At 46.5% G+C, this 25,803-nt stretch overlaps 1 protein-coding gene across 6 annotated transcripts in view; it reads left to right on the top strand.

Moving 5' to 3' along the window:
- The window catches only part of CACNA1G (calcium voltage-gated channel subunit alpha1 G), a 333,864-nt gene that overhangs the window by 241,376 nt on the left and 66,685 nt on the right, over positions 1–25,803 (top strand). For all 6 annotated transcript variants that reach the window (XM_089771889.1, XM_089771891.1, XM_089771890.1 and 3 more), the window contains exons 14-19: positions 590–683; positions 1,702–1,886; positions 2,083–2,529; positions 15,373–15,473; positions 18,045–18,168; positions 25,562–25,630. In XM_089771889.1, the coding sequence (XP_089628015.1) occupies positions 590–683; positions 1,702–1,886; positions 2,083–2,529; positions 15,373–15,473; positions 18,045–18,168; positions 25,562–25,630 (1,020 nt within the window). The remainder of the gene's footprint in view (positions 1–589; positions 684–1,701; positions 1,887–2,082; positions 2,530–15,372; positions 15,474–18,044; positions 18,169–25,561; positions 25,631–25,803) is intronic.

Genomic DNA, 25,803 nt, shown 5'->3' with positions numbered 1-25,803 from the left:
TTAGTATTGGATGAAATGGAGAAGACTGGTTAGCTGTAACAGGGTTCTCTCTTTGGAATCTCCTCTATTACATGCCAAGTGCTCTTCTGACACTTTATATAATTTTTCAGAGAGGCAATTTTTATCTGCTGAAACCTACAGCCAAGTGTTTATGCCACTTGCTGAAGTTTGGATTATTTCATCTAAACTTCAATGGAAAGAGCTCTCTTCAGTGCTTTTGTGTAAACTGTTCTAATCCGCAGCTCTGGATTAATGGTCCAGGACAAGAAGAGTCAGTTTCCATCCAGACTTATGTCCTTTCCCTAGTGTCTGCCCAGTGCGCAGCTGCAGCAGAGGAGGTGAAGTGCTTCTCGTCTCATCCCTTGACTACTTTTGGGGTCTGCACAGTAGCTCTGCCCTTCGGGAGTAGTTATAATAGAATGTGGTATAAATATGTGCATGCCTCATTGTGTGGAAGGTGACGTCCCATTGTCAAATTTCAGTGGGTCAGTAGGTGTGTTTTTGAAGATGGGACCCATTGTTCAGAAGGCATTTCCATCCTACCCGGAGCCAGTTATCCTGGTTGCTAAGCTGCTCTGTTTTGCTCTAGGGAGACGCTTCTAAGTCTGATTCTGAGGGGGAGCTTTTCCCTCATAGCCTGGAAGAAGAGGCTGGACTTAAGAAAAACTTGTCAAACCCAGCCTGTAAGTAACCACACTGGAAATCAGCCCTTCTAGGGCAACTTCTCTTGATAGGAGACAAAATGTGTCCAAGAGGAGAAAACCCTTTTGGGCGGGTAGAATGTTAAAGCCATATCTCAAGCCATACAGACTCTCACAGGGTATAACTGGTTTTAAATGAGTCATAAATCATGACCTGAAGGCAAAGTTATGTAATGGTGCTAGGGTCCATATCTCCCAGGAAAGCCCAAAAACCAGCCCATATACAATTGATACGGGGGTTTACAACTCACAAGAGAAACAGCCGTCTGTCGCTGCCTGTAGTTACAACATCGTGTGGCTGCAGAGCTGTGAGGAGAGGAGGCATTGGGAATGACCATGGTGAGCTTTTCAGGGAGACATGTTTATTGTCCACAATGTAGAAGATTTGGGGAGGCAGGAAGAGGAGAAACTGGAGGAGTCAAAGCTTGGAGAAAAGGGGGATTATGGGTCCAGAGAACACATTCAGGTGTGTTGTGGTTCTTCAGATGAAAGAGCATGGAGGAAGGTATACAGAAGGAGTAGAGAACTGGGGAAGGAAGAGCATAGGGAGAGGAAGTAGGAAAAGAGCTTACCGGAGGAGAAGGAGACATTGTAGGGCGCAAAGTTTGGGAAGAACCAAAACATTAATGGAAAGGAGTACTTGGGGGTGCCATGGTTAGCAGATTGGTGGTGCTCCTGAAGCAGCAGATGACAAACCAGTGTCTGTTCTTGGCTGGTGATCTTCGAAACAGGTTTATTTGAACCCCCGGGCAATGCCATTTCTGGTTTTAGAACAAAAGCCCAACCTCCCACTCACTCATTGAAAATTTTCTTTGTCCCATTTATTGACGAGTTCTCCTCGTTTTGTGAAATGATGTTACTGGCACCTGTCCTGGCTCCTTTGGGACCATCACCTCCTTTGTCACCCCGATTTTGGGTACACCCTGAAGGGTAATGGAGAATGATGGTTTATTGCCTGTCCCCAGAGCTGCAGTGCCTAAAAACTCCATGTTTCTTCTAGTGATGGCCCCAAGCGACCACCTGGAGCTGAAGAAGAGCCTGACTCCTCCCCTCATCATCCACACAGCTGCCACTCCAATGCCAATGCCCAAAAGTGCCATGTTTGGGGATGCAGCTCGGGGCTGCGAATCTCGCAGGGCCAGCAGCGTCTCCATGGATCCCAATGCCTATGACCTCAGGTCACCGGTATGTAACTCATCTTTCTGATCCCCCTTTGTGGCTACTTTGTTTTTGTTTGTTTTGTGTGGCTGTTTCCAGTGGTGTGAGCCACCTGTCTGTCTGTCTAGGAGCTCACTGCCTGTGGGTCTCTAGGCCTGCCCATGGGAAACAAACAAGATGGGCGGCCATGATGCTGAGTTGACTGTTCTTGTCCCTTTCTCAGTCCAGCATACAGAGCACCCCCCACAGCCCTTGGAGTGCAGCCAGCAGCTGGAATAGTCGCAGGTCAAGCTGGAATAGCCTGGGGCGGGCTCCCAGCCTGAAACGCCGGAGCCAGAGTGGGGAGCGCAGGTCCCTGTTGTCTGGGAATGGCAAGGAGAGTTCAGAGGAAGGGGAAAGCTCGGACGAGGAGAGGTCCAGTCGGTCTGGGAGCATCAATGGCTCTTTACCTCACCGCATGGGGTCGCTGGAAACTAAAGGCTCGTTCGATCTCCAAGATACCTTGCAGGTGCCTTCCCTTTACCGAACCAGTAGCATGCACAGCAGCCGGACCGCTGCATCAGAGCATCAAGACTGCAATGGGAAAACCTCCCCGGGAGTCTTGTTACATCAGCTCCATTTGGACGATCCCATCCCGGACTGCGATGATGGTGATGATGAAGGCAACTTGGTAAGGCGCAGCTGCTGCTGCATCTTTTTGACTTCCCTGTGTTTAACTACCACCGGTTCCCTTAGCACAATGACACTGACCACTGCAGTTGTCTGTGTCTCTCCTGCTCTCTAGCAGAACACCATATAAATCATGCATAAAAACCATGGAGGGGGCATAGCTATGAGAGCCTGTCTCATCTGGGACAGGGTGAGCGCTACTGTGATGTTTAACACTCTGCTGCCAAGCAGTAGGGGTTGTGCCTCAAGCTGAGGTAATTTTGGGGTATCTCTGGGGTAATATCGAGTCCTCTTTCACGGGAATTAGGATGGTCTCCTCTTTCATCTTTGTTATTATCAATGTAGCACTGTGTTATTTAGCACCAATGTGTTAATTATGGAGCCATCGTCCCTACCAGAGGCACCGGCATTCTGAATTCCCAACCCTCTGTCCCAACCCTCTGTCCTGCCTTCTCCCTACCCCTCCTCCACCTCACCCCACCTCTTCTTGTCTCTTTCCACATCTTCCCTGCCAGCACCTCCAACACCGCTGGTGGGTGAAGGCGCTGGAGGGGAGGTGGAGGAACTGATTGGCAGGGCTGCTGGTGGGTGCTGAGAGCCCACTATTATTTTCCAGCCCTGGAGCTCCCATGGTGCCAGTGGATATGTTTCCTCCCTAGATGTTTCACCGCCTCAGCTTCCTTGCCTAGGTGGTGAAACCTTCAGGGGAGGAACCATATGCGCTGGTGTTGGTGTACCACAAGAAACCTCCAGCCATTCTCAGCCTTCTCAGGCCCAAGCCTTTATTCTGGATGAGTAACGCGTGTCCCTTGAAGAGATTGCACCCCCTGTGGCCCAACAGGTGGTAATAGCACGGAGGGGGAAGGTTACCAAATGAGATTTGGGCCTTGTAGCAGGAGGCACCATTCAGTGGCTTTGAATGCAGCCCCAGTTGGTCTTAGCTTTTGGTCCTGAGAGTGGCGCCTGCTTTGTTCTCAGAGTTTTAGATGTGCCGGGTAGGGGATCGTGCAAAGCTTTTCTTTGATGTTGTTCAAACCTTACTGCCCCTTCTTTTGCCATCAGTGTTGGGCCAGAATGGGTGCCAACATCTTAAAGCAAACTCAGTGAAATCACCGAGTTCTTGCTAGGTCCATGTTGCAGCAACGAGAACCTCAGCTCTCACATGCTTTCTCTGCAGTACCATAAATGGTAACATACAGGGGAGAGGGCTGATGTGGACCATCTGGGATGTGCAGCTGTGGAAGACTTTGTCGTTCCGTTTCTACTCCTTTTTTTCATGCAGTGGACATAGCCTGGCTGATATGATTGTTTGTTATCTGAGTAACACTTGGCTAGTCTGCGTAGGGGCACTGGATGGGCATTAGAGGGGCTAGAGGAAGGGTTACTAGGATAGAATGAGTCTTCAACTTCCCATTAGGACAGGAGCATAGGATGCTACTATTACTTCCTGGGCCCCAGGAGGATGTCCACACAAATTGGGGTTGGGCCTTCTGCACATGCTAGTATCTATGCATGGCCTGTCTCTGTTTATTTCAGAAAACAAATCTGTCTTTGGAATAGTTTCTTTTTTCCAGCTATAAAGCCAAATTCTGCCCTCAGATGTGAGCAGGCAATGTCTATTGATATAAACAGGAGAAGCAGATGTATGTCCAAGAGCAAATTTGGCCCATTAGTCTCATTGACTTATTAGATTCATAGAGGCAGCATTATGCTTTGCATTAATTTCAACATGAAGAGGCATTAGTCCAATATGTGTATCTCTTTCAGAGGTCTGAGAAGTGCCATTTAGAAAATGTTCCCTAAAAGCATGGCAGGGGGAGAAAATCAGCTGTAATTTTGCACTGATTAGAGATGCGAGGTGGCTAAGAGGCATTTCCCATTTTGCATTTCCCCTGGATCTGTGCTTTCAGATGAATGTGTGTAATTTCCATTGTGATGCTGTGCCCAATTTGTGTAAATGCCAGAGCAGTTTCAGCGTTAGAGTCACTGCGACCGCACTAGAGATGCCTCTAAATATAAAGGACCAAACTGAGAGCTATCACCTGTCCAGCCCTATTAAGGAAAATGAGGGGGACTGCGTGGGTGTGGGGTGGAAGGCAGCACCACACTTGGCCTCCAGGCAATAAGGAACATAGAATGTGACTAATCAAATAAAAACCTGCAGACCACCTTCCTCACGTATCTCAGCTTCTGGAGGTTTCCTGGAACTTTATCTCCCTGTGCATGCAAGTGTAAATCTGACATGAACGTCTCATTTTATTGAGATCTTTCTCCCATTTGTCCCTGACCTTTTTCTGTTAGCAAAACCTGCATGGTGATGTTGCAAAGGCTAACAAGACCCTGAAACATCTTTTGTAAGTTACAGCAGGAGAATTTTGCTCCCTGTCCAGAGAGTTACAAACAGGATGAGACAATAACATGTGACAGCAAATGGCTAATAAAGGAGAGTCTAAAAACATGTACAGTTCAGCTGAAGAGCTGGGCTTTTTTTGAGACGTGAGCCTGCCCTAGGTCTTGGACTGCTAGCTTGACAGCTAGCTAAAATCAAACTCTGGGCAGATAGCAATTGACACTATGGCAGCAAAATCCGATGATATTTAGGTTAATGGTCTCCATGTTCTTGTCAAAAACTGATGCCCATGACAGACCCACCAGTTCTGCTCCCCTTCAGTTTGGCGGGAGTAGGACTGAGGTCAGTGGCGGGGGATGAGTACTCCAACCCATGTTGAGTAAGGAAAGGCTTAAACCCCAGTCATTGCCATGGAAAGGGAAGTGTGGCCGGTAGGAACTGCATGAGGCACCAGGCCAGGAGCGAGAACCTGTCCGCTCTGGGGATGCCTGCGGGGGGGGGGGGGCTGCTCCAACCCAGCGGCAGGTGGTGGGGAGCTCCAGCCGGGCTGGAGTGACCCCGCCACCCATCCTCCCCTTTAATCAGTGAACTGGTTAAACAATATGTTTCACCAGTTAACCAATTCAATGGGATTTTACATCCCTCGTCAGCTCTGGCCCATGGGGCAGATGGACCGTGTTGCTGACTGCTGTGTCTTGTGAAGCGGGAAAAGCCAGAGGTTTCTTATGGGGTAGAATGGAGGAGGAGGAAAGGACTTGAGCCTGGTCTCCTTTGTCCTTCGTTACCCCGGCAAGAGGAGGATTGTGGCTGTGGGGGCACCCCGCCAATAGGGGAGGACTTGTTTTCTTGGTTTGATGATTAGGTGGCTTGGGCACATAAGGCTGGGTGGAATTAATTGCTGAACCAGGAAGAAACCAGGTTTATGAGGGGGGAGGGGAGCTCCTTGGTTTGTGCTGTGAGTTAGGCCTGTCTACTTCAGGTAATTCAGTCAGTATAGCTACATTGCTCCAGAGTGTTAAAAATCCACACCCCTGACTGACACAGTTCACCCAATGTAAGGCCTGGCGTAAACCAGAGAATTCTCCCATTGACCTAGCTACCGCCTGTTCAAGAGGAGGGTTACCTACTCTGACAGGAGAAGCTGTCCCATTGGTGGAACTCATGTACTCACTGAAGTGCTACAGCAACACAGCTGCGGTGTTTTAAGTGTAGGCAAGCCCTTAGTCCACTCTGCTTAGACCCCATTCGATTGGTCAGTGACTCTGTTACTGTCCCTGAAAAGGAAATAGTGGGTATTAGCCATTCATACTTGGGTGGAAAAAGACAAGCACTCGCCAGCATCTGAAATGCCATACATAGTCAGGTATAAATTGACTGGTCTTGGAGAACACATTTAGGATGCAATGAACTACCAGCTTGGGTCTGAAATAGGCATCATTTTCCATCATACTGTTAGTCTGGACAAGTGTCAGGGAACAGTAATTATTGCAGAAGCAGCTGGGGCAATACTGAGGCTGTGAAAGCAGCAGATTGTGGAAATATCTTAGTACATTTCATTGATATTAGAGAATGAAAATGGAACCTTCAGAATGTTAATGGATGCTGAAGGCTACAATAATTGCAATGTGCATACTAACGAAAAACAGAGGTTCTTTTGGCTAGGATATAGTCACCTAGTCGCAAATCTCCTTTTAAAAAATATACTTGTTTCACTATGTCACAGATGTGGATTCTCAGGCAATAATTCTGATTGATTGCTTTAGCCCGGTTCTTAACCTGTCGTAAGTGCTGTAAACTACTTTGAGCACCCTTGAGATGGATTTTTAAGAAAAGAGCCTCTAATTATTCTCATAAAAATCATAACAATGATCAAAAGATAATGATCTTATTGGTAGCTGTGAGATTTTTTATCTTCCTGCTCAATGCTAGATTTCTTTCCAGATTACCTGACCCAAACACATAAGTGGCACTTCAGAACTGCATGTAGTATCTCCTAGTTTATATCCTCCAGCTAACAAGTTGGTAACTGACTGCAGGATTGGAATGAATTTCTGAATCAGATTGTGTTACTGCATCTTTAAGCTGAGATTTTTAGAGACTGTAGTTTTCTCTGCTTTCCATGGACACCGTATAAATATTTACTGTAAACAGACAAAAGTTCCTTTAGTAATATTCTAAGATCGTGTTTGTTCTGGTGTGTTTTCCCAAAGCTCCTCATCCCTGTTTTATTGTGCTGTTCTATGGATTGTTTGCTAGATCAGCCCTCCCACCCAGAAGTAGCTGCATTTCAACAGTTCAGTGTGTGTAATGGTTTAAAAACCACTTTGTGGACTTTGAGATGGAAAGTGCTATATTCTGGTAAAATAAAATTCATGTTTCTTGGCTCATCCTCATTGTGAGGGCTGTCCTGAATTCTTCCACAAAGACAATGAGTTTTCCCCCTTTTTCAAACCAATAATGAAACAGCAGTTAGTGGAAAATATCGTGTAGATTAAAGAATTTGTTCCCTCAATATTTTGAGCTTCATGTCATTTTGTGGGGTCTTTGCCCAGAGAGTTACAAACAGGATGAGACAATAACATGTGACAGCAAATGGCTAATAAAGGAGAGTCTAAAAACATTTAAGATTTAATCTGGATAGAACAAGAGGAAATTTACATTTTTATTAGAGTATCAGAGGGGTAGCCGTGTTAGTCTGAATCTGCATAAACAACGAGTCCTGTGGCACTTTATAGCCTAACAGATTTATTGGAGCATAAGCTTTCGTGGGTAAAGACCCACTTCATCAGATTTGCTCATGAAAGCTTATGCTCCAGTCAATTTGTCTATAAGGTGCCATTTTTATTAGAGAAAATTTAGAGGGCTAAAGGTGCCCTTTGGGAGCACAGCCAACAAGCTGTCTTTATTGGATATATTTGATGGTTTCTGCATTGAACTAAAAACAAGAACAAAGGACAGATTCTGATTTCTCTAGGCCCAGTATACATTGTTGCCGCTTTCTTGACTTCAGTAAGTTCACTCTCAATTCACACAGGTGTGAGACCAGAATCGGGCCCATTCATTCTTCTTCACAAAATAAAATCAAGAGACCAAATTCTGCTCTTGCTTGCACAGTTGTAAATCTGGAGGAATGCCACTTAAATAATGGTGTGAAACAAATCTGGATTTATAAAGGTGTAACTGTGATCAGATTCTGACCTGAGATCTTTGTTGTTCATACAGATCTTTTTTTTTTGTTGTTGTTACAGATTATCTCCCCATGTGCACACACTGTAAAATTTCCACATTTTGCAAAAGGTCCATTGTAATGCAGAACCAAGCTATTGAGAAACAGGAGTGGAAAGTGGGGAAGCAACATAGTCTCAAACCAAAAGTCTCTCCAGACACAATCCCCCATATGCAACCTGAGAAGAACTGTTTGTGCTTTTTCATCTGCTTTCACCTTTGGCTATTTTGCACTACTTTTGTAACAAGCAGATCAGCAATCTGGGAGTCATCTCTTTTACTCTCTCAACCTTCCCGTCCCACACACACACTCTGTTTTGAATGAAATAATCCAGTCCTGAGATTCATAATACATCCTCTAGCTTGCATTCTGATGACTTGCTAGGCATGGATGGTTTATTAGCAGATATCTTTTCCTATAATAAAAAATTGTATAGATCAATCTCTCTCTATTACTCCGGGACGTATATCAGTCATCTTTGAATGTCAGCATTCTTCCCTTCTGCCCTCAGAAGCACATTAATAATATCTGAAATTACTAACCAGGAAACTATTTTTCAATAGGTCTCATTAATGTAGCCTCTAAAGGGTTCTCTATTCCCCCTTTGATGTTTGAACACAACACTGGTTAATAACAGTGGGAATTAGGCACATGTTTTGTCCCGTGGATAGACCCCTTGAGCGTGTTTCGTTGTTAGCTGGGTAGAGCACGGAGTACAGAGGGAGTTTAGTTTCAATAGGCCAGCAAGATCATGCCCCTAATGTTCTGTCTAAGAAACAAGCAACTGAATTAAAGGGTTGTTGGTGGTTGTTTTTCTTCTTGTTCTTCCCCATCTTTATTCATCCTGGCCAGGTGTGTCTTATGAACAAATCGATGTGATTTAAATAACATAATTGATATATGTCTTTGAACATAATGCAAATTCCAGCAGCAATCAGGCTGATTGTAAGCAATGCTGTGTCGCTGGACTTTGCAGAGAAAGCATTTGATGGGGGTCGGCTGGAAGTACTCATGTTTTATTTTATTTCACAGAGACTTGGATTTGGCTCCAACGATCATGGGGCAAACTGTGCTCCTAGTTACACTGGTGTAAATCCAGAGTAACCCCTTTAACTCCAGATTTACACAGTTATATCAGAGAGCAGAACTTGACCTTATTTAAGGAAGCCAAAGCTTCAGTAATGGATGGATACATGTTCCAAGCCCTTCCCATAGATGCTGAACAGAGGGCCATGATGGAAGTTCACTTTTCCCCTTTATTTTCTGATATGGCCTTTGAACTGCTGGCTGCAACAATTAGACAAAACCCAAAATATCTTTGGCATTAAAACTGGACGAAAGGAACATAAAGAGGCATTCTGTGCTGCTGACGCATTACCATTCACTTCAAATCCCCAAGATAAATACCAGAAATGCTTTGAATAATAGATCCTTTTGGAAGCCATCCAGTGAACAAAATTAACTGGACCAAGTCACAGCTATTACTACATGTTCAAGAGCTGGGGGGTAGCTATGAGGGTTCCAGCTAGAACTTCAGAAGGTGGTTTTCATTTTCCAAAGGATTCAGTTTGTCACCAAGCATTTTCATTAATATGGACACTGTACTAGCTATTACCAGTTGCTAATGAGACTCCTGGCTGAGTGAATATAAGAACAGAAAACATTTCCCCCATTCCACTCAATTACACTGACAGCTCCAGTTTTTACAGTCCAAACCAGCTCAAACTGCTAATTGCTTAGTTCCTACGGGGAATGCTCAGGCTTTTGTTTAAACGTCATCATTTTATGCCCTCCCAAGGTTCCTGTTTTGACTAGCAGTCTACTGGGCAGGCGCTGGACTTGGAAATCAGGTATCACAGTTTCAGCCACTACTCTCCTGGTAACCACAATCAAATCCCTACTCCTCTCTGTGCCTCAGTTTCCTCGTGTTACAAATGGGGATAAAGATACTGATCTTCCTTCTGGATAAAAACTGCCATCAGGCTTTAGCCAAAGCCTGTTAAAACCAATTGAAGACGTCTTGGATTTTTGATCATGTCCTTATGAGAGCAATGTGGCACTGTGGTAGTGTTAACTAGAATTTAAAACATGGAGTACAGGGAGGTACATAGTAGGATACAGGGAAATCAAGGGATCAATGGATTAATTAGCAAGTGCATATTGTTTTCAGTTATCTGCCATGTGAAGGCAAGATTGTAACCTTGAAAGGGGTCACCATTTTCGTATCAGACCCCTGATGAATACCTGGGACGTACAATTCATTTACACCCTCTTTGCCCTTCTCTTGTCCTTTCGGTGCTTGGAGGTGCTGGATAGAATCTTCTGTATGCAGAGTGCCAAATTCTGCTTCTGCTTTCACCCCATGCAACTCTATTGACATCAGTAGGTTTGCAAGCAGTGTAGGTATAAAATAGAGTCTAATATGTCAGGATCAGTGACATCTCAAACTATAAGAATTTCAAGATAGTTCAGTAAAACTATCAATGTTGACATATAGCCCAGTGATTAGGGTAATATTGGACATATAAACATTCAGCAGTTTTCTTATTACAAGTGATAATTAATCCAGTAAAAGTTAACTGGATCAGAATGTAGTGGATTTCCAACTAAAGACACTATCTGAGGTCTGGAATTCTAGCGTGTTGGAGGAAGACAGGTGGAACCTATCAGTAGTTTTTGTTTTGGGGAAATCAAGTTGTTGTTTTGCAAAATCATATCCAAACCATGGTGATTTTTGTCCCTTCCCCCTTTGACTGACCCCTCCTGATGTTATTGGGTTTCAGACAAATGGCTCTGTATTAGACCTCTCCTCAGTTGGAGATTAAAGACTAGATAATGATACCCTAATTGATATTCAGTACCACTTTGCTGCACAAGTAACCCCATTAATTTAAAAAAGCTGGCATGTGATAAACTAGTATTCAGTGCAAGAATACTGCACTGTAGAGTAGGCACATTGCTACATGGTTTATAGTACTATAGCAAATGTTTTGAAAGAACAAATTAATATCAGATACAACTGTACTCGATGGGCCTCATCCAAAGCTCACTGAAGTAAATAGACACCTGTTGGTTCTAGCGGACTTTGGATCAAAACCCTACGATCTGCCCTCCTCTTGTAAACCACCATGGTATAAGTAAGGGTATGTCTACACTACAGCACTAATTCAAACTAACTTAATTCGAATTAGTGCATCTAGACCTAAAAACTCATTTGAATTAGCATTTTGCTAATTCGAAATAGCATGTCCACATTGAGTGGACCCTGAACCGAAGTTAAGGCTGGCCGGAACCAGTGCCAGCAGGGCATCAGGTTAGGAATTAGCTAGCCGAGGGCTGTGCTTAAAGGGACCCGATCCCCACCCTGGACAGACAGTTCTCAGGGTTCCCCGCTTGCTTGTCTAACTCGATGAGGGACAGCAAAGCAGTCCTGGCTTGGAGTGCCCTGAGTGCCCACACTCGGCACATCACAGCACTCAGCCATCAGCCCGGCTGCACTTGCTGCAGGCTGCCATCCAGGGGGGCGTCATTTGCGGGGCTGTCAGGATCCAGGAGGCCCTGCAGGAGAGCTTCCACCCCGAGGAGCCCGCAGAGCCACCCCAGTCCTCCCCATCAGGGGCTCATGCCCCATTCCTCCCTCACCTCCTTCCACTTACCCCTCCCTAGCCCCCCTTCCTGATGTAAAAAATAAAGGACACGTGTGTTCAGAAATAGAAACTCTCTTTATTTAAAAAAACTGGGGGCGGGGGGGGGGGGGGATTAACCTCTGCAGAGACTGGGAAAAGGAGGTGGGAGAGGGGAACAGAGAAGATGGAAGAGGGGAGGGGGAAACCTGGGAGGAGGGAGCTGGAAGGGGGAAGCCAGAGGAAGAAGCAGGAGGAGAAGTATAAAACTACGGTACGCCATATCTTCAGTACTGTGTACAGATTTGGTCTCCTCACCTCAAAAAAGATATTTTGGCCTTGGAAAGGGTTCAGAAAAGGGCAACTACAATGATTAGGGGTTTGGAACAGGTCCCATATGAAGAGAGGCTAAAGAGACTAGGACTTTTCAGCTTAGAAAAGAGGAGACTGAGGGGGGATATGATAGAGGTCTATAAAATCATGAGTGGTGTGGAGAGGGTGAATAAAGAAAAGTTCTTAATTAGTTCCCATAATAGAAGGTCTAGCAGACACCAAATGAAATGAATGGGTAGCAGGCTTCAGACTAATAACAGAAAGTTCTTCTTCACACAGCGCATAGTCAACCTGTGGAACTCCTTGCCACAGGAGGCTGTGAAGGCTAGAACTATAACAGAGTTTAAAGAGAAGTTAGATAAATTCATGGAGGTTGGGTCCTTGGAGTGCTATTAGCCAGGGGGTAGGAATAGTGTCCCTGGCCTCTATTTGTGGAAGGCTGGAAATGGATGGCATGAGACAAATTGCTTGGTCATTGTCTTCGGTCCATCCCCTCTGGGGTACCTGGTGCTGGCCGCTGTTGGCAGACAGACTACTGGGCTAGATGGACCTTTGGTCTGACCCAGTACAGCCATTCTTATGTTCTTATGTTCTAAGCTCAGGGCTCAGGGTCAGGGGTCTCACTGGACCAACTTGATTTTCATGCAAACCTGCTCCTGGGTTCACATGTGGCCTTTGGTTTGCCAGGCTGGCAGCTATCCTGCCCTAGATGGCCGCATTCCTGTGCCTAGTGTGGAGGTCGTGGACGTTGGAGGCCTCCCCCTAAACCTCAATGAGGTCCATGATCTCCGCACTAGACCAGGCGGGCGCCCGCCTCTTGCGGCCCCGGGCAGGCTCCTGGGAGCTGCCAGCCTGGTCTTGGGAAGAGGCGGAGGGCTGGGTGGCAGCGGGTGGCTGACTCATGCCGTGCCAGGTGCAGGATCTGCTGGCTGGGTGCTGGCAGGCTTGCAACTGGCATGAGCACTGTAGCCAGACCGTGCCCCTTTAAGGGCTCCAGAGCCGGGAGGGGGGCAGAAAAGTTTTCCTGGTTTGGCCCAGAGTGGCCACCAGGGCAAGCTGGGAAGGGCTAGCCTGCAACTAGTTCGAATTAAGTGGCTACACAGCCCTTAATTTGAACTACTTAATTCGAACTGGGCATTAGTCCTTGTAGAATGAGGTTTACCTAGTTTGAATTAAGTGCTCCGCTAGTTCTAATTAAGTTCTAACTAGCGGTTTGCATGTATAGACGCTATAAAAGTTAATTCGAACTAACAGCTGTTAGTTCGAATTAACTTTGTAGTGTAGACATACCCTAATCTATTTAAATAGTGTGGAAGGTGCACACTTAACATTCCATTAGTGAACCAAAGTGAAAATTGCTGGTGACTCCTCCAGGGTCACAGTGATGCACAAATGCGTGATTCAGTCATAACTTTCAAGGCCGGGATTGGACCAGATCATCTAGTATGAGCTCTTAGGGTATGTCTACACTACCCTCCTAGTTCGAACTAGGAGGGTAATGTATGCATACCGCACTTGCTAATGAAGCCCGGGATTTGAATTTCCCGGGCTTCATTAGCATAAGCGGGGAGCCGCCATTTTTAAATCCCCGCTGCTTCGAACCCCGTGTAGCGCGGCTACACGGGGCTCGAACTAGGTAGTTCGGAATAGGACCCTAGTCCGAACTACCTAGTTCGAGCCCCGTGTAGCCACGCTACACGGGGTTCGAAGCAGCGGGGATTTAAAAATGGCGGCTCCCCGCTTATGCTAATGAAGCCCGGGAAATTCAAATCCCGGGCTTCATTAGCAAGTGCGGTATGCATACATTACCCCGCTAGTTCGAACTAGCGGGGTAGTGTAGACATACCCTTATATACCACAGGCCACCATCCAGCCACCTGCACACCAAATCCAACAGCCAGAAATAGACCAAAGTGCCACAGGCCCAGGCATCCACAAGGGATATGCAGAAGTCTGACCCTCCTCCCTTTTACTGTTTCTAACATAAGCCTTGTCTGTCCTTTACTTACATAGAAGTAAATCTCAGGGGGTATGTCTACACTGGCACCCTAGTTCGAACTAGGGTGGCTAATGTAGGCATTCGAACTTGCAAATGAAGCCCGGGATTTAAATATCCTGGGCTTCATTTGCATTTTCCCGGGCGGGCGCCATTTTTAAATGCCCTGTAGCTCGAACTACCTGCCTGCGGCTACATGCGGCACGGAGTAGGTAGTTCGAATTAAAGCTCCTAATTTGAACTACAGTCAAACCTCTTTGCAGGCGGAATAATAGTAGTTCAAATTAGGAGCTTTAATTCGAACTACCTAGTCCATGCCGTGTGTAGCCGTGGGCAGGTAGTTTGAACTATGGGCATTTAAAAATGGCTCCCTCCTGGAAAAATACAAATGAAGCCCAGGATATTTAAATCCTGGGCTTCATTTCCAAGTTCGAATGCCTATATTAGCCCCCCTACTTCGAACTAGGGTGGCAGTGTAGACATACCCAGGAAGATTTAGGCAAACATCCGTTAAGTATCCAGAATGTCTCAGTCTGACCTGAACTGCTTATAAGTTCTTCAGAGCAGGGATTTTAACTAATTTGTTGGTCCTGTTAGTGTATTCACAATGCTATAAAAATAACGGTAACCGAGTTTTCAAATGCTTAGAGAGCCCTGTCAGTAATCAGTGCAGACCCGGGCTCCGTTGGCAGTGCCATGCACAGAGGGGTCTTTCATTTTTCAGCTCATAATCAGCTGTTTTGCTGAATGGTTAGTGACATTTCTGTTGCGGGAAAAAATGTGGCTCCTTAGCTTTATGATTTATAAGTTTGGAAGACCCTTTTTTAAAAACAGCTTTCTCCTTTCTGCTAACTTTTAAAATGTCATCTCTGTGCTAGAGTGGTGACTTTGAGCAGATACCATGCGCAGCAGTGCTTGTCGGTGCAGTACATTTCTTTAAATGTATGGCCTCCCACTCCCTTTACACAGCTGTGCTTAAGACATTTCTGTAAGTGGAGCTGCATGCATGTACTCTTAGGTATCATCAATCCAGCCCTGAGGTGCACAGCAGGGCATGTGTAACCATGCTGTCAATTTCATTATTTTAGTCTTGCACTGCACACTCGAAGTGCCAGTCAGAAATGACCCCAATTCACAGGCCTGCCGCGCTGCCGTATAACTTCCAAGTTGACGGGGAAGAGGAGAAATTAAAGCATCACAAGAGTTTCATGCGTGGTTGTTTGCTTTGTCTGGGCTTTCCTCCATGGCTGAGGCTTGCTGTCGTTGCTCAGAATAACTGATTCCCACTTACTGCAAAGTTGTCCTTTTTCTTTTAGAGCAAAAGCGAGCGTCTGAAGGCTTGGATAAGGGCACATCTCCCTTCCTGGTGCAAAGAAAGGGATTCCTGGTCTATCTACATCTTTGCACCTCACTCGAAGTAAGGCAACTTCCATACTAATGGGATAGCTGTGGTAGAATTGAATGTAGGTGTTACAATGGGTCACTCTGCCCCAGCACCATGAACATCAGCGTGTTCACTGTATGTCAGCCTGCCAAGTTCTTATTGGGTGCTGCATTAAGGGTAAAGCCCACTGCCCTCTTTGAGTCCTAGCGGCCGATTTTTTTCCCCTGACCTACCCCGAATATACTGCTCCATTGACATGTAATAGTCATGGGCAGCTGTTTGGGGAGCATTTCCCTTAGTGCAGACAAGTTGTAGGGTTATTGTAAGCCCTAGTATAAAGATGAGCTATGGGCAGACTTGGACACATGGGTGTCGTCTCTTAGCTTAAAGTGTCTTTGGGATCAGGGGGCTGCACCGTAGCTCATAGCCAGCCAAGAGAACAGCTCCTTACTGCTAAACTTACACCAGGATCGGGTTCAGTGCCCAGAATACAGAGGGGGCAAAGGTGGTTTGAAGTCACCTTTGCCCACACCCATGTCCTGGAGGTGTGGCATGGAATCTGAGCCCTGTTTATTAACCTGGGGTACCTGAGGAATTCTGCTTCCTTCCCTAAGATTGGTGATCCTTTGGTCCTAAAGATTTATGGACACCAGCTCTCACCCCTATAGCCACAGACACTTCCCACCTATTGCTTCAGTGTGCACACACAGTTTCAGAAAGAGAGCCTGGCGAGAGCCTTTGCCCGAATGGAGGTTGCTACCTGGGGAAGCCATGCTGCTCCAGGCTGGGAAAGCTATGGCCCAGAGGTAGCAGTGAACAGCTGTTTGCCCAGTAGTCTGTGGTGATAGTGGTCAGAGATGGCATGTAGCTTGCACATTTACCAATGTCCGCGTGGCTTCACAAGGAGCTGCAAAGACTTGTACATTCAGTTAAGCTGAGAGCCACTTTAACTTCTTCCAGCTCCTCAGTGTTGATGTAGAGCTCTCCATCTGAGTCTGAGTGTAAAGGGATTGAAGCTAGTGTCAGGGGATTTAAATTGCACTTCATCTTTAAATCTGGCCCTGTGAGCCTATGGAAGTCTGCCAGAGGCTGGCAATACTTGCCTGGAACGCCTCACCCAGTAGGCAGTTTCTGAGCCTCCTGGCAGAATTAAGTTGGATCTGCTGACTCACAGCAGCAGGCAACTGACTCACAGGGGCAGGTTACTCCATTCTGACAGAAGGAAGGTGACAGGAGACCTCTGGGGGGTGGGAGCGTCTAGAGTTTGGGCTGAAAAGTCCTATGGGAGGAACCCAAGGCAGAACCACGCTTGAGAGAGGGCATGAAAGCTTTATTATGCTTCCGCTAATTTCTTTGTGAATAAAGCCAAGCACCCAGGGAATGGGTGAGTTTGTGATTCTACACACTTGGCACAGTGGCTAAGTACATCCAATGGTATCTAAATTGCTACCACATATGTGTTGAGTGGGCCAAAAGACAGCAGTACGCCAACTTAGACCCCTCTAGACTAATTATGTCTACAAGTCAACACAGCCCTGTTGCTAAAAGTTAGGCAAGGTAAACGCTGTTTGTCGGCACTTTTGCTGTAAAATCTTCCATCCCCTGTGAGCAGAGTTTGCACTAACACTTACTAGAACAAAGCTTTTGTCTTTCGGGGAGGGCGGTGATTACACACTTCTGAACTACAAAAGCTTTGTTGCTCAATTGCCAGTGTAGACAAAGCCTTTAAATTTGGCCTTTTGTGTTTCCTTTCTTCCCTCCCCCAATCCCGTTGGCTTCCATTACTTCTCGCAAGGAGTAGGAGTACCAGCACTGACATGGATGCCCTCAGCATTTGATTTAGTGGGCTCTTACTAGACCCGCTAAATCAAATGCCAGAAGATCAATCTCTGGTACAGCAAGTGGAGACATGGCCTGTTTCGTATCGAAAGGAGCAAGTGTCCTTTGTTCTTTCCAAGGGTCAGCTGTTATATGGCAATCTGGAATCAGTGCCTGAGGCACGTTTACTAGGGAAGGTCATGTTTTCTCCTAAGGGATGCTTTGCATTTTTAATCTGGTGGGGCCCAAAACAGCAATCCAGTTCATTCATACAATGATTACATAGACTTTCAGAAACAGACTTTGGGAAATGTAATAACCATATTATAAATCCTGCATCAACGTACAGCCATCTGTCATACTAACTAGCTTTTGTTCTTTTGTTCAGCCTAGTATTCTTTACTCAAACTGCTTTTTTTAGAGATGAAGCTAAATTAAAGCCTTGAATCCAAATGTGTCTTTGATTTTAGGGAAAGGAGCACTCGAAATCCAAACCTTGCAATAGGTGTGATTTACAAGTGGCTGCTCTCTTTACAGTAAACCAAATCCCAGATCCAACCAAGCACCGCTAAACTTTGTGGTGTTTGCAACCCGTGTTCAAATTTTGTGGTTTGCCCCCTTTTCTGTTTATGTTTGCTAACATGTGGCCATCCTAGAGAAGGAGTCGGGAGTCAACAATGGATCTGCTTCCCAAGCGGAGTGTTCTCTCTCACCCCGTGCAAAAGTCTTGCAGAGCAGCGAGGTGCTAGCAGCTCATTATGTATCATTTTTTATTTTTCTGGACAGATTCCGTCTGGTGTGCAATAAAATCATCACCCACAAGATGTTTGATCACATCGTCCTGGTTATCATCTTCCTGAACTGCATTACCATTGCCATGGAACGGCCAAAAATTGAGCCCCACAGTGCTGTGAGTATCAGAGCTGAGCTGCAGTTTAATGATTTCTGAAACTCCCTGCTGTCACAATCGTTGTGCAGCCACCAACGTTCCGCGTCACACTTGACTACCTCTCTCGTTCTCTCTCTACACTTGACTTCATACCATTGAGCAGGGGGGCTTCCAGAAGGGGCGGAGCCACAGATGGAAGGGGTGGGGCTGGATAGCCAGCCCTAGCACCCCCCAGATTGCATGTCACCCCACCCCCACAGCAGCCCTCAGCCCCACCCAGAGTGTGCCACGTGGGGCTTCAGCAGCAATTTAAAGGGCCTGGGTCTCTGACGACCACCATTGCCACAGTAGTGATGGCACCAGCTGGGAGCCCTGGTCCTTTTTGAATTGCTGAGCCCTGGGGCAACTGCCACCTTGCCCTCCTTCCCCATCGGCGGGCCTGCCATTGAGAAGGAGGAGGTACAGATCTGCAAAGCTATACTGAAGTCACCGGGGCTTTGCTGATTTACACCAGCTGAGGACCTGTCCCTGAACTTCAGACGGGGGATCCGATCCTTAGGGGCCATGCAGCTGTTGTGTGCAGTACTGACACAATGCTAAGACCCCAAACCCGGTCTAACCTGGCCCAGAGAGGATCCTGCAGTGAGAGATGAGCAGGCAGCAGTATAAGGCCCACAAGGGGCATGTGAGCCAGTAGGCTCTGGGAGGGGCGCCTCCCCCTTGGGGTCATTGGGGGGCCACTCTGACCCACAACAGGGCTACATGCTCCACCCGCCCTGCAGCTCGCAGCATGTAGGATGTGCATATGGCTAGAAAAAAAGGAGCAGCACACATAGCGACGGCCCTCCGCCTTGCCCTGGTCCTGCAGTATGTTTTAGCTTTGTGATCAGTAGAGGTCCAGGTGAGTAATGGTGATGCTCCATGCATCGCTGCTTCCTCTGGCTCCAACAGAGCACAGAGGAAACAGCCATACACGGGGCATGCCCAGCATCAGGGCAGTGCGTGGGAGGGCTTTCTACCATCTCTGCATTCATGGTTTATTGAAAAACAAATCAATCCTGTCTCTGTGGTGTTAACTTCAGCAATAAATGTACCTCTATAGCACATGCAGCGGTGGACTTTGCATGACACTGCCAACAGACCAGGGTTCTTTCAGGCATTCAATCCTCTGCCCTCACCGAAGTTTCTTTCCTCTGATTCTGAAACATACAAGAACAACACCCATGTGCTGGGAAAGGCATCCAGACTTCCACTTTTAATATCCCCTCTCCCCAGGCACAATCAGACTGTTTTAATACATGATATAACCAGGACATCTGTCTCCATTTTCTTCTCTGATAAACATTCAAACACTTTTACTCTCTCCGCGCAATGTTAGCTCCTTCCATCTGTTCTGCATCGCCGTATGGGTGGTGGGAAGGGAGAGAGGGAAGCTGTTCATTTTGTACTCTTCTGGCCTCTTTGTCAATCATCTTTGTTGTGACATAAGCAAATTGAATGAATGCAAGCACTGTAATTCCATTTCCCCAAACCATTTGTTTTAATAAATTGCATAATGATTTTTCAAACCAGACCCTCGCAACATCAGCTCCTATCAGTCAGCCGGGCAGAATCAGCCACTTGCTCTTTTATTTTTGTATCGATTGTGGCGGAGAGGTACACTAGGCTGCCTCTGACATATTGCAAAAGGCTGTTCAGATTGCAACAATATAAATCCCTGTTCCCTCGATGCGGGAATGCTTTGCTAGTTCTTGTCTGTGGATATTTAGAATGAGCTCTTAAAACTAAGAGTCTTTGTACTCTTTGTGTGTGTTAAAGGACTCATTAGCACTCTTCCTCAGAGGCTGAGCATGTCCCAAGGTCCTTAAGCCAAATTTCTTTGCCTCGCTGTTCTGCAGTAGGCAATGTCTTCCACCCCAGAGGTGGCTGCATTGCATTGTATGTATACAATAGCAAAACACTTTGGAGTCTTTCTGTATAAATGTAAACTCTCATTATCATTTTATCATCTGTCAATATGGGTTTGGTGAGCACTGAACTGGGGAAAGCCAGTGGGTAGATAGGCCTGGACAGTGAAGCCCCTGGATCCATAGAATAAGTACAACAGGGATAGTAGCTCCTGTCCAAGCATCCTCACAGTACCCCAGCCTTGCCCTGGAGGGGATCTGCCATTAGGGTGAGTGGTGATCTGTCTTCACAACCTATTTGGTCCTTGACGTCTGCTGAGTCTTGCAAGGTGGCCCGTTAGTGCTACCTGTAGTGGTGGCTTTTGTGATCCACTGGGAACTAGATGGTAGCCACTAACCAGCCAGCAAATGGTAACAACTCTTAGGCCAGGTCTATACTAGACCCAGAAGGTCAGCTTAAGCTATGCAATTCCAGCTATGTAAATAATATAGCTGGAGTCGACATGCCTTAAGTCGAACTTGGTGCCATCGCCACAGCAGGTCAACAGGAGCAAACACGCCCGTTGACTTCCCTTACTTCTCACAAGGAGTAGGAGTCCTAGAATAGATGAGGGCCTCAGAGTTCAATTTAGTGGGTCCTTACTAGATCTGCTAAATCGAATGCCAAAAGATTGATCTCTGGCATGGCAAGTGGAGACACAGCCTTAGTCATTTCCAGCCTGGGCTGGATCCTAAACAATAACTTTAGACGTGGCCCAATGTTATGACAGAGGCTCTAGCCTGCCACAGAAGACTCCAGGAGCTCAATATATTAAGCTTCACAAAGAGAATGTGAAAGGGGAGACTTGATCACAATTAATAAGCACCTATATGGGGAACAAATATTTGATCATGGGTTCTTTGTTTTAGGAGACAAAGGTATAAACACAAAGCAGTTGGCTGGCAGTTGAAGCTGGACACATTCAGTCTGGAGAGAGTGTGCCTTTTTAACAGTGTGGGTAGTTGGCCATTGGAACAATTCACCAATTGTTATGGTGGCTTCTCCTCCATCACCAGCAATTTTTAAACCAAGACTGGCTGTGTGTCTGAGCTTTTTATTATTGGGGAGGCTCTAGAGCTTGAGTCCTACCGGAGGTCAGACCAGATGATCACAATGGCCCTTCCTGGGCTTGCTGTCCATGCATGGAGCAGGATTCTTGCAGAGCAGGATTCTGTTTTCACCAGACAGCGGATATTTTTTCCAATCGCACCTGCCAGGTAATAAAACAGGCTCACTGTTCTGGCTGGGAGTTCGCAGTTTGGTGTGCAGGGTTTGGATCCCCTTGCAACTATTAAAACAAAACCACCCTTTTAATGAAAGCCCATTGATGCTGCCCTCCATTAATTCACTTTTGAAATTAATTGGACATGGCAAATTTGGAGGCCGTGTGAGCTTGTTTTGAGTGATCCGCCATTGTTGAACATACGGGTGCCTTTTACTTTCAACTTCTGTTTCCTATTAGACAGTATCAGGCAGGCTGCTAGGGCAGCAACTGTGCATGTGAAAGGTTGGCTTGGCCATGCAACTCCCTTGAGCTCATTCTTTGAGGGCAGGAACAGATCAACTGATTTGGGTGCTGGGCTCCTTCCCCAGCTTGGCCATTGGGGCAGGTTGCCCTGGCATGTCACATAATGACTCCCAATGGGTTTCATGCAGCTGATGGAGGCTGAGATTTTCCAAGGATGATGATGGGATTTGGAGGGAACTGAATGGATGGAATTGGGTGTCTGTATCCTCTAGGCTGTTCTGGAAATCCCGCTGTAGCTCTTGGTCTTTTGAAGGCTCTTAAAAAGCTAGATCAAAGGACTTCTTTGCTGTCACCCACATTCTGCAGAGATACTAAAATGCAGCTGTCTGGCCGTGACCTGCTGCAGAAGTAGGGCCAAATCCTCAGCAGGTGTAAATCGGCATAGCTCCATGGAAGCTGCAGCAGCAGAGTATCTGCTCCACACATTTGGGACCATGCCTTCACATTCTGAATGGCTTGTTGATCCCAGGTTGGGTCCCCTTAAAACTCTTGTCCAGAAACCCGGGCCTAGAGAGGTATTTCATTTGCATGGGTGTTCAGGGAAAGGCTGGCGGTGGGTATATGGTGACCTGGATCCACATGCAAATAAGAGCCATCTTTATCCACTCCATGCTATTTGTTGTTCCCCCATTTAAAAGCCATTTGAACTGGGCCTCTGGGATATTGACCCAGTCAGGGTGAGGACAAGGGTGGGAGCACCAAAGACAGGAGGAAAAGTGGGGTCTCTAGTGCTGTGACATGAGAGGATTTGTTGAGAGTCTGGATGTGGAGGAGCCTGAGGTGCGGTGCTTGGGAGATGAGGACTGTCGGGCTGCCAGGGGTGAGGGAGGATGAGGCACTAGGGTCTTGCCTCGGCTTGGAGATTTCTGAGACGTGGACAGAGGGGAGAGAGGTTGGGGCAGAGAGGTAGATATGAGAACCATCAGCCTGGCGGTGGTAACCATGGGAGCCATTCAGGGTTGTCCAGGGATGACGAAGAAGTGGACCAAGGACAGACTGCAGAAGAGGGGGGACCAAGGGTGGTACCACAGGAGATGCTAAAGGGGGGAGATTGAGAGTGAGGCACAGCAAGCACAGGTACCCGGCCCCATTCTAGCTGCCAGAGGTCTAGAAACACAAATAGTTGTTTTAGCTTCACTTGTTTCAGATATTTCACTTTGCCTTCCAGAGCCATGGATTTTCTAACTGCCTAGAGCCAATTCTCTCCCTGTCCAAATTAGAATCAGCCAGTCAGAGCAGGATGGGCAGTCTCCGCATGGAGAGTAGGGGATGCAGTGCATGGAGACTGCACTTCCAAACCACTGCCCACTTGCCAAAGAACAGTGCAATATTCTGACTCTCTTCTACCTGCTATTACCATTTTATCTGCACTGCCTAAAGCAGGTGTTTATCCACTCCTGCAGCCACTCAGCCCCACCGCACACTTGCTGACCTTGGAGAGCAGTCTTTTATGCAGCCCTCTTTTGAAGAACAGGGATGTTTTCTGTCACGGCTCATGCAGTCACAGCGGGGGTCTTTAAGATTTGATTAATTACAGACACCGGGATGGGAACAAGCTACTTAGCGATTCCTGTATCACTCTCAGTAAAACATGGCCGGGCAAATGAGAGTTTGCATGGTGTTTTCTCATAGTTAAATTGCAGCTGATTTTTAAAGGGACATGAATTTCTTAGAGAACTGCTCCTTAGGGAGCAATGGAAATAAATCCAGCATCCCTAGATGTTTTAGTCCCCATGCATATGTATACACACACACACAAACCCCCACACACTGGCTACATCTACACTGGCCCCTTCTTCGGAAGGGGCATGCTAATTTTGGGGAAAAAGCCGGAAAAAAGCGTCTAGACTGGCCCGATCCTCCGGAATAAAGCCCTTTTCCGGAGGATCTTCAGGTAGGAATAAGAGATCCTCCGGAAAAGGGCTTTATTCCGGAGGATCGGGCCAGTCTAGACACTTTTTTCCAGCTTTTCCCCAAGCCGGGAAAAAAGCGGCGGACATGTTTATTTAAATCCCGCGGGGGATATTTAAATCCCCCGCGGATTTCCCTATTCTGACTTTCAAAATTAGCATGCCCCTTCCAAAGAAGGGGCCAGTGTAGACATAGCCACTATGTACACACACACCTACTGTGTTTCTGTCTTCCTCCCCCTTTCAGTTCTCCATTTTACAGTACAAGTAATCAGAGATTGTACAGGGATTAGGGGAACGTGTAATTTATTTAATGATCATCATTTAAAAGAAAGGTTTCTGCTGGTTATAGATAGGGAATTAGTCCAGGCTCTTATCTCTAATCACTAGCTACTTAGAGAAGGAAAGCATGGTTTAGTGATTAGACTGGTGGGACTGGTTTAGAGCATGAGTTCTGTTCCCAGCTCTGTTAAACTCTTTGGCTGCATCTAGACTGGCATGATTTTGCGCAGAAGCAGCCGCTTTTGTGCAAAAACTTGCCGCCTGTCTACACTGGCCGTGAGTATTTGTGCAAGAACACTGACTTTGTAATGTACAAAATCAGTGGTTCTTGCACAAATACTCTGATGCTCCCGCTCAGGGATAAGCCCTCTTGCGCAGGTATTCTTGCACAAGAGGGCCAGTGTAGACAGCAACATTAATTTCTTGCGCAAGAAAGCCCGATGGCTAAAATGGCCTTCGGAGCTTTCTTGCACAAGAGAGCTTCTACACTGGCATGGATGCTTTTGCGCAAAAGCAAATCCTTTGCGCAAAGGCACATGCTAGGATAGATGCTCTCTTGCGCAAATACTTTTAATGGAAAAATTTTCCGTTAAAAGTATTTGCGCAAAATCATGCCAGTCTAGACGCAGCCTTTGGGGGAAGATCCTCAGCAGGTATAAATGGTGACAATTTCATTGACTTCAGTGGAGTTATGGCAGGTTATTCCAGTGGAGGCATGGTCTCTCTGTGCCATGGCTATCGGACTTACTTCACACGGTTGATGTGGGTCGTAATAATTCTTGAGAAGTACTCAGATGAAGGGTTATGAGACATCTACTCTACACCGTTTATAAGGGAACCACTTCTTACATCTTTCAAGCCCCCTCCCCCTCCACATGTATCCCAGAGTACTTGGGGCAGGCAAAGGAGTGATATAGAACCTGAGAAAATGTGGAATGGCCAAAGGATACTTGGAAAGAATGACTTAGTTTGAGAGCCAGGGCATATGATTGTCAGTTGTACCCTTTGTTTATTCCCACCCCGCCCCACACATGCACACTGACACACCTGTGGTGAAGCAAGCATAGAATCATAGAACACTAGAACTGCACAGGACCTCAAAAGGTCATCAAGTCCAATCCCCTGTGCTCACAGCAGGACCAAGCACCATCTATATCAGGGGTGGGGAACCTTTTTTTGGATCAAGGCCACTGACCCACAGAAAAATCAGTTGGAGGCTACACACAGGTGAGAAATGAACAAACTCACCCCTCACCAGTGTGAGCTCCGCAATGCTGAGGTGGGGGGAGCCCTGAGCCTAGATCACCCCGACAGGTGTTTGTCTCTAGATCACTCCTGACAGGCGTTTGTCTCACCTATTCTCAAATATCTCCAGTGACGGAGAATCCACAAACTCCCTAAGCAATTTATGCCAGTGCTTAACCACCTTGACAGTTTGGAAATTTTTCCTAATGTCCAACCTACACCTCCCTTCCTGCAATTTAAGCTCATTGCATCACCCCATAGAGAAAGCTGGCAGCTGTCCATGGTACTGACATGTGACATAGAGGGAACATAGAAAAGGAGCTCTATAAACAAGTAAAGTGTTATCATGTAAATGTTTGGACATCTTCAGGAACAAAGATTCCAAGACCTATTTCAGCATGAAATCAGGAGAACATTAAGCAGCCACCCAAATATATATCTCAAGAGAGAGATTTGGGGAGAAGACTATAAAACCTTGTGTCTCATTTTCTTTTTTTTATAGGAACGAATTTTCCTCACACTGTCCAACTACATCTTCACAGTAATCTTCCTGGCTGAGATGACAGTTAAGGTAAGCGACGCCAAAGCATAAGCCTGGCTGTGCTGCATTAGCATCATTTTATTACTTTGGATTTCTAAAGCCCCTTGTGTCCATTTTTCCAGAGATCATCATGTCTAAATCTGCTCTGCTTCTTGGGAGGGAGGAGTAAACATTCCCCCCTTCTTGAAAAATAACTCAGTAAA

Source organism: Pelodiscus sinensis, chromosome 20, assembly GCF_052426305.1.
Source record: "Pelodiscus sinensis isolate ZL-2025 chromosome 20, ASM5242630v1, whole genome shotgun sequence".
NCBI classification, from domain to species: Eukaryota; Metazoa; Chordata; order Testudines; family Trionychidae; genus Pelodiscus; species Pelodiscus sinensis.
This window is presented reverse-complemented; position numbering and strand designations above follow the sequence as displayed.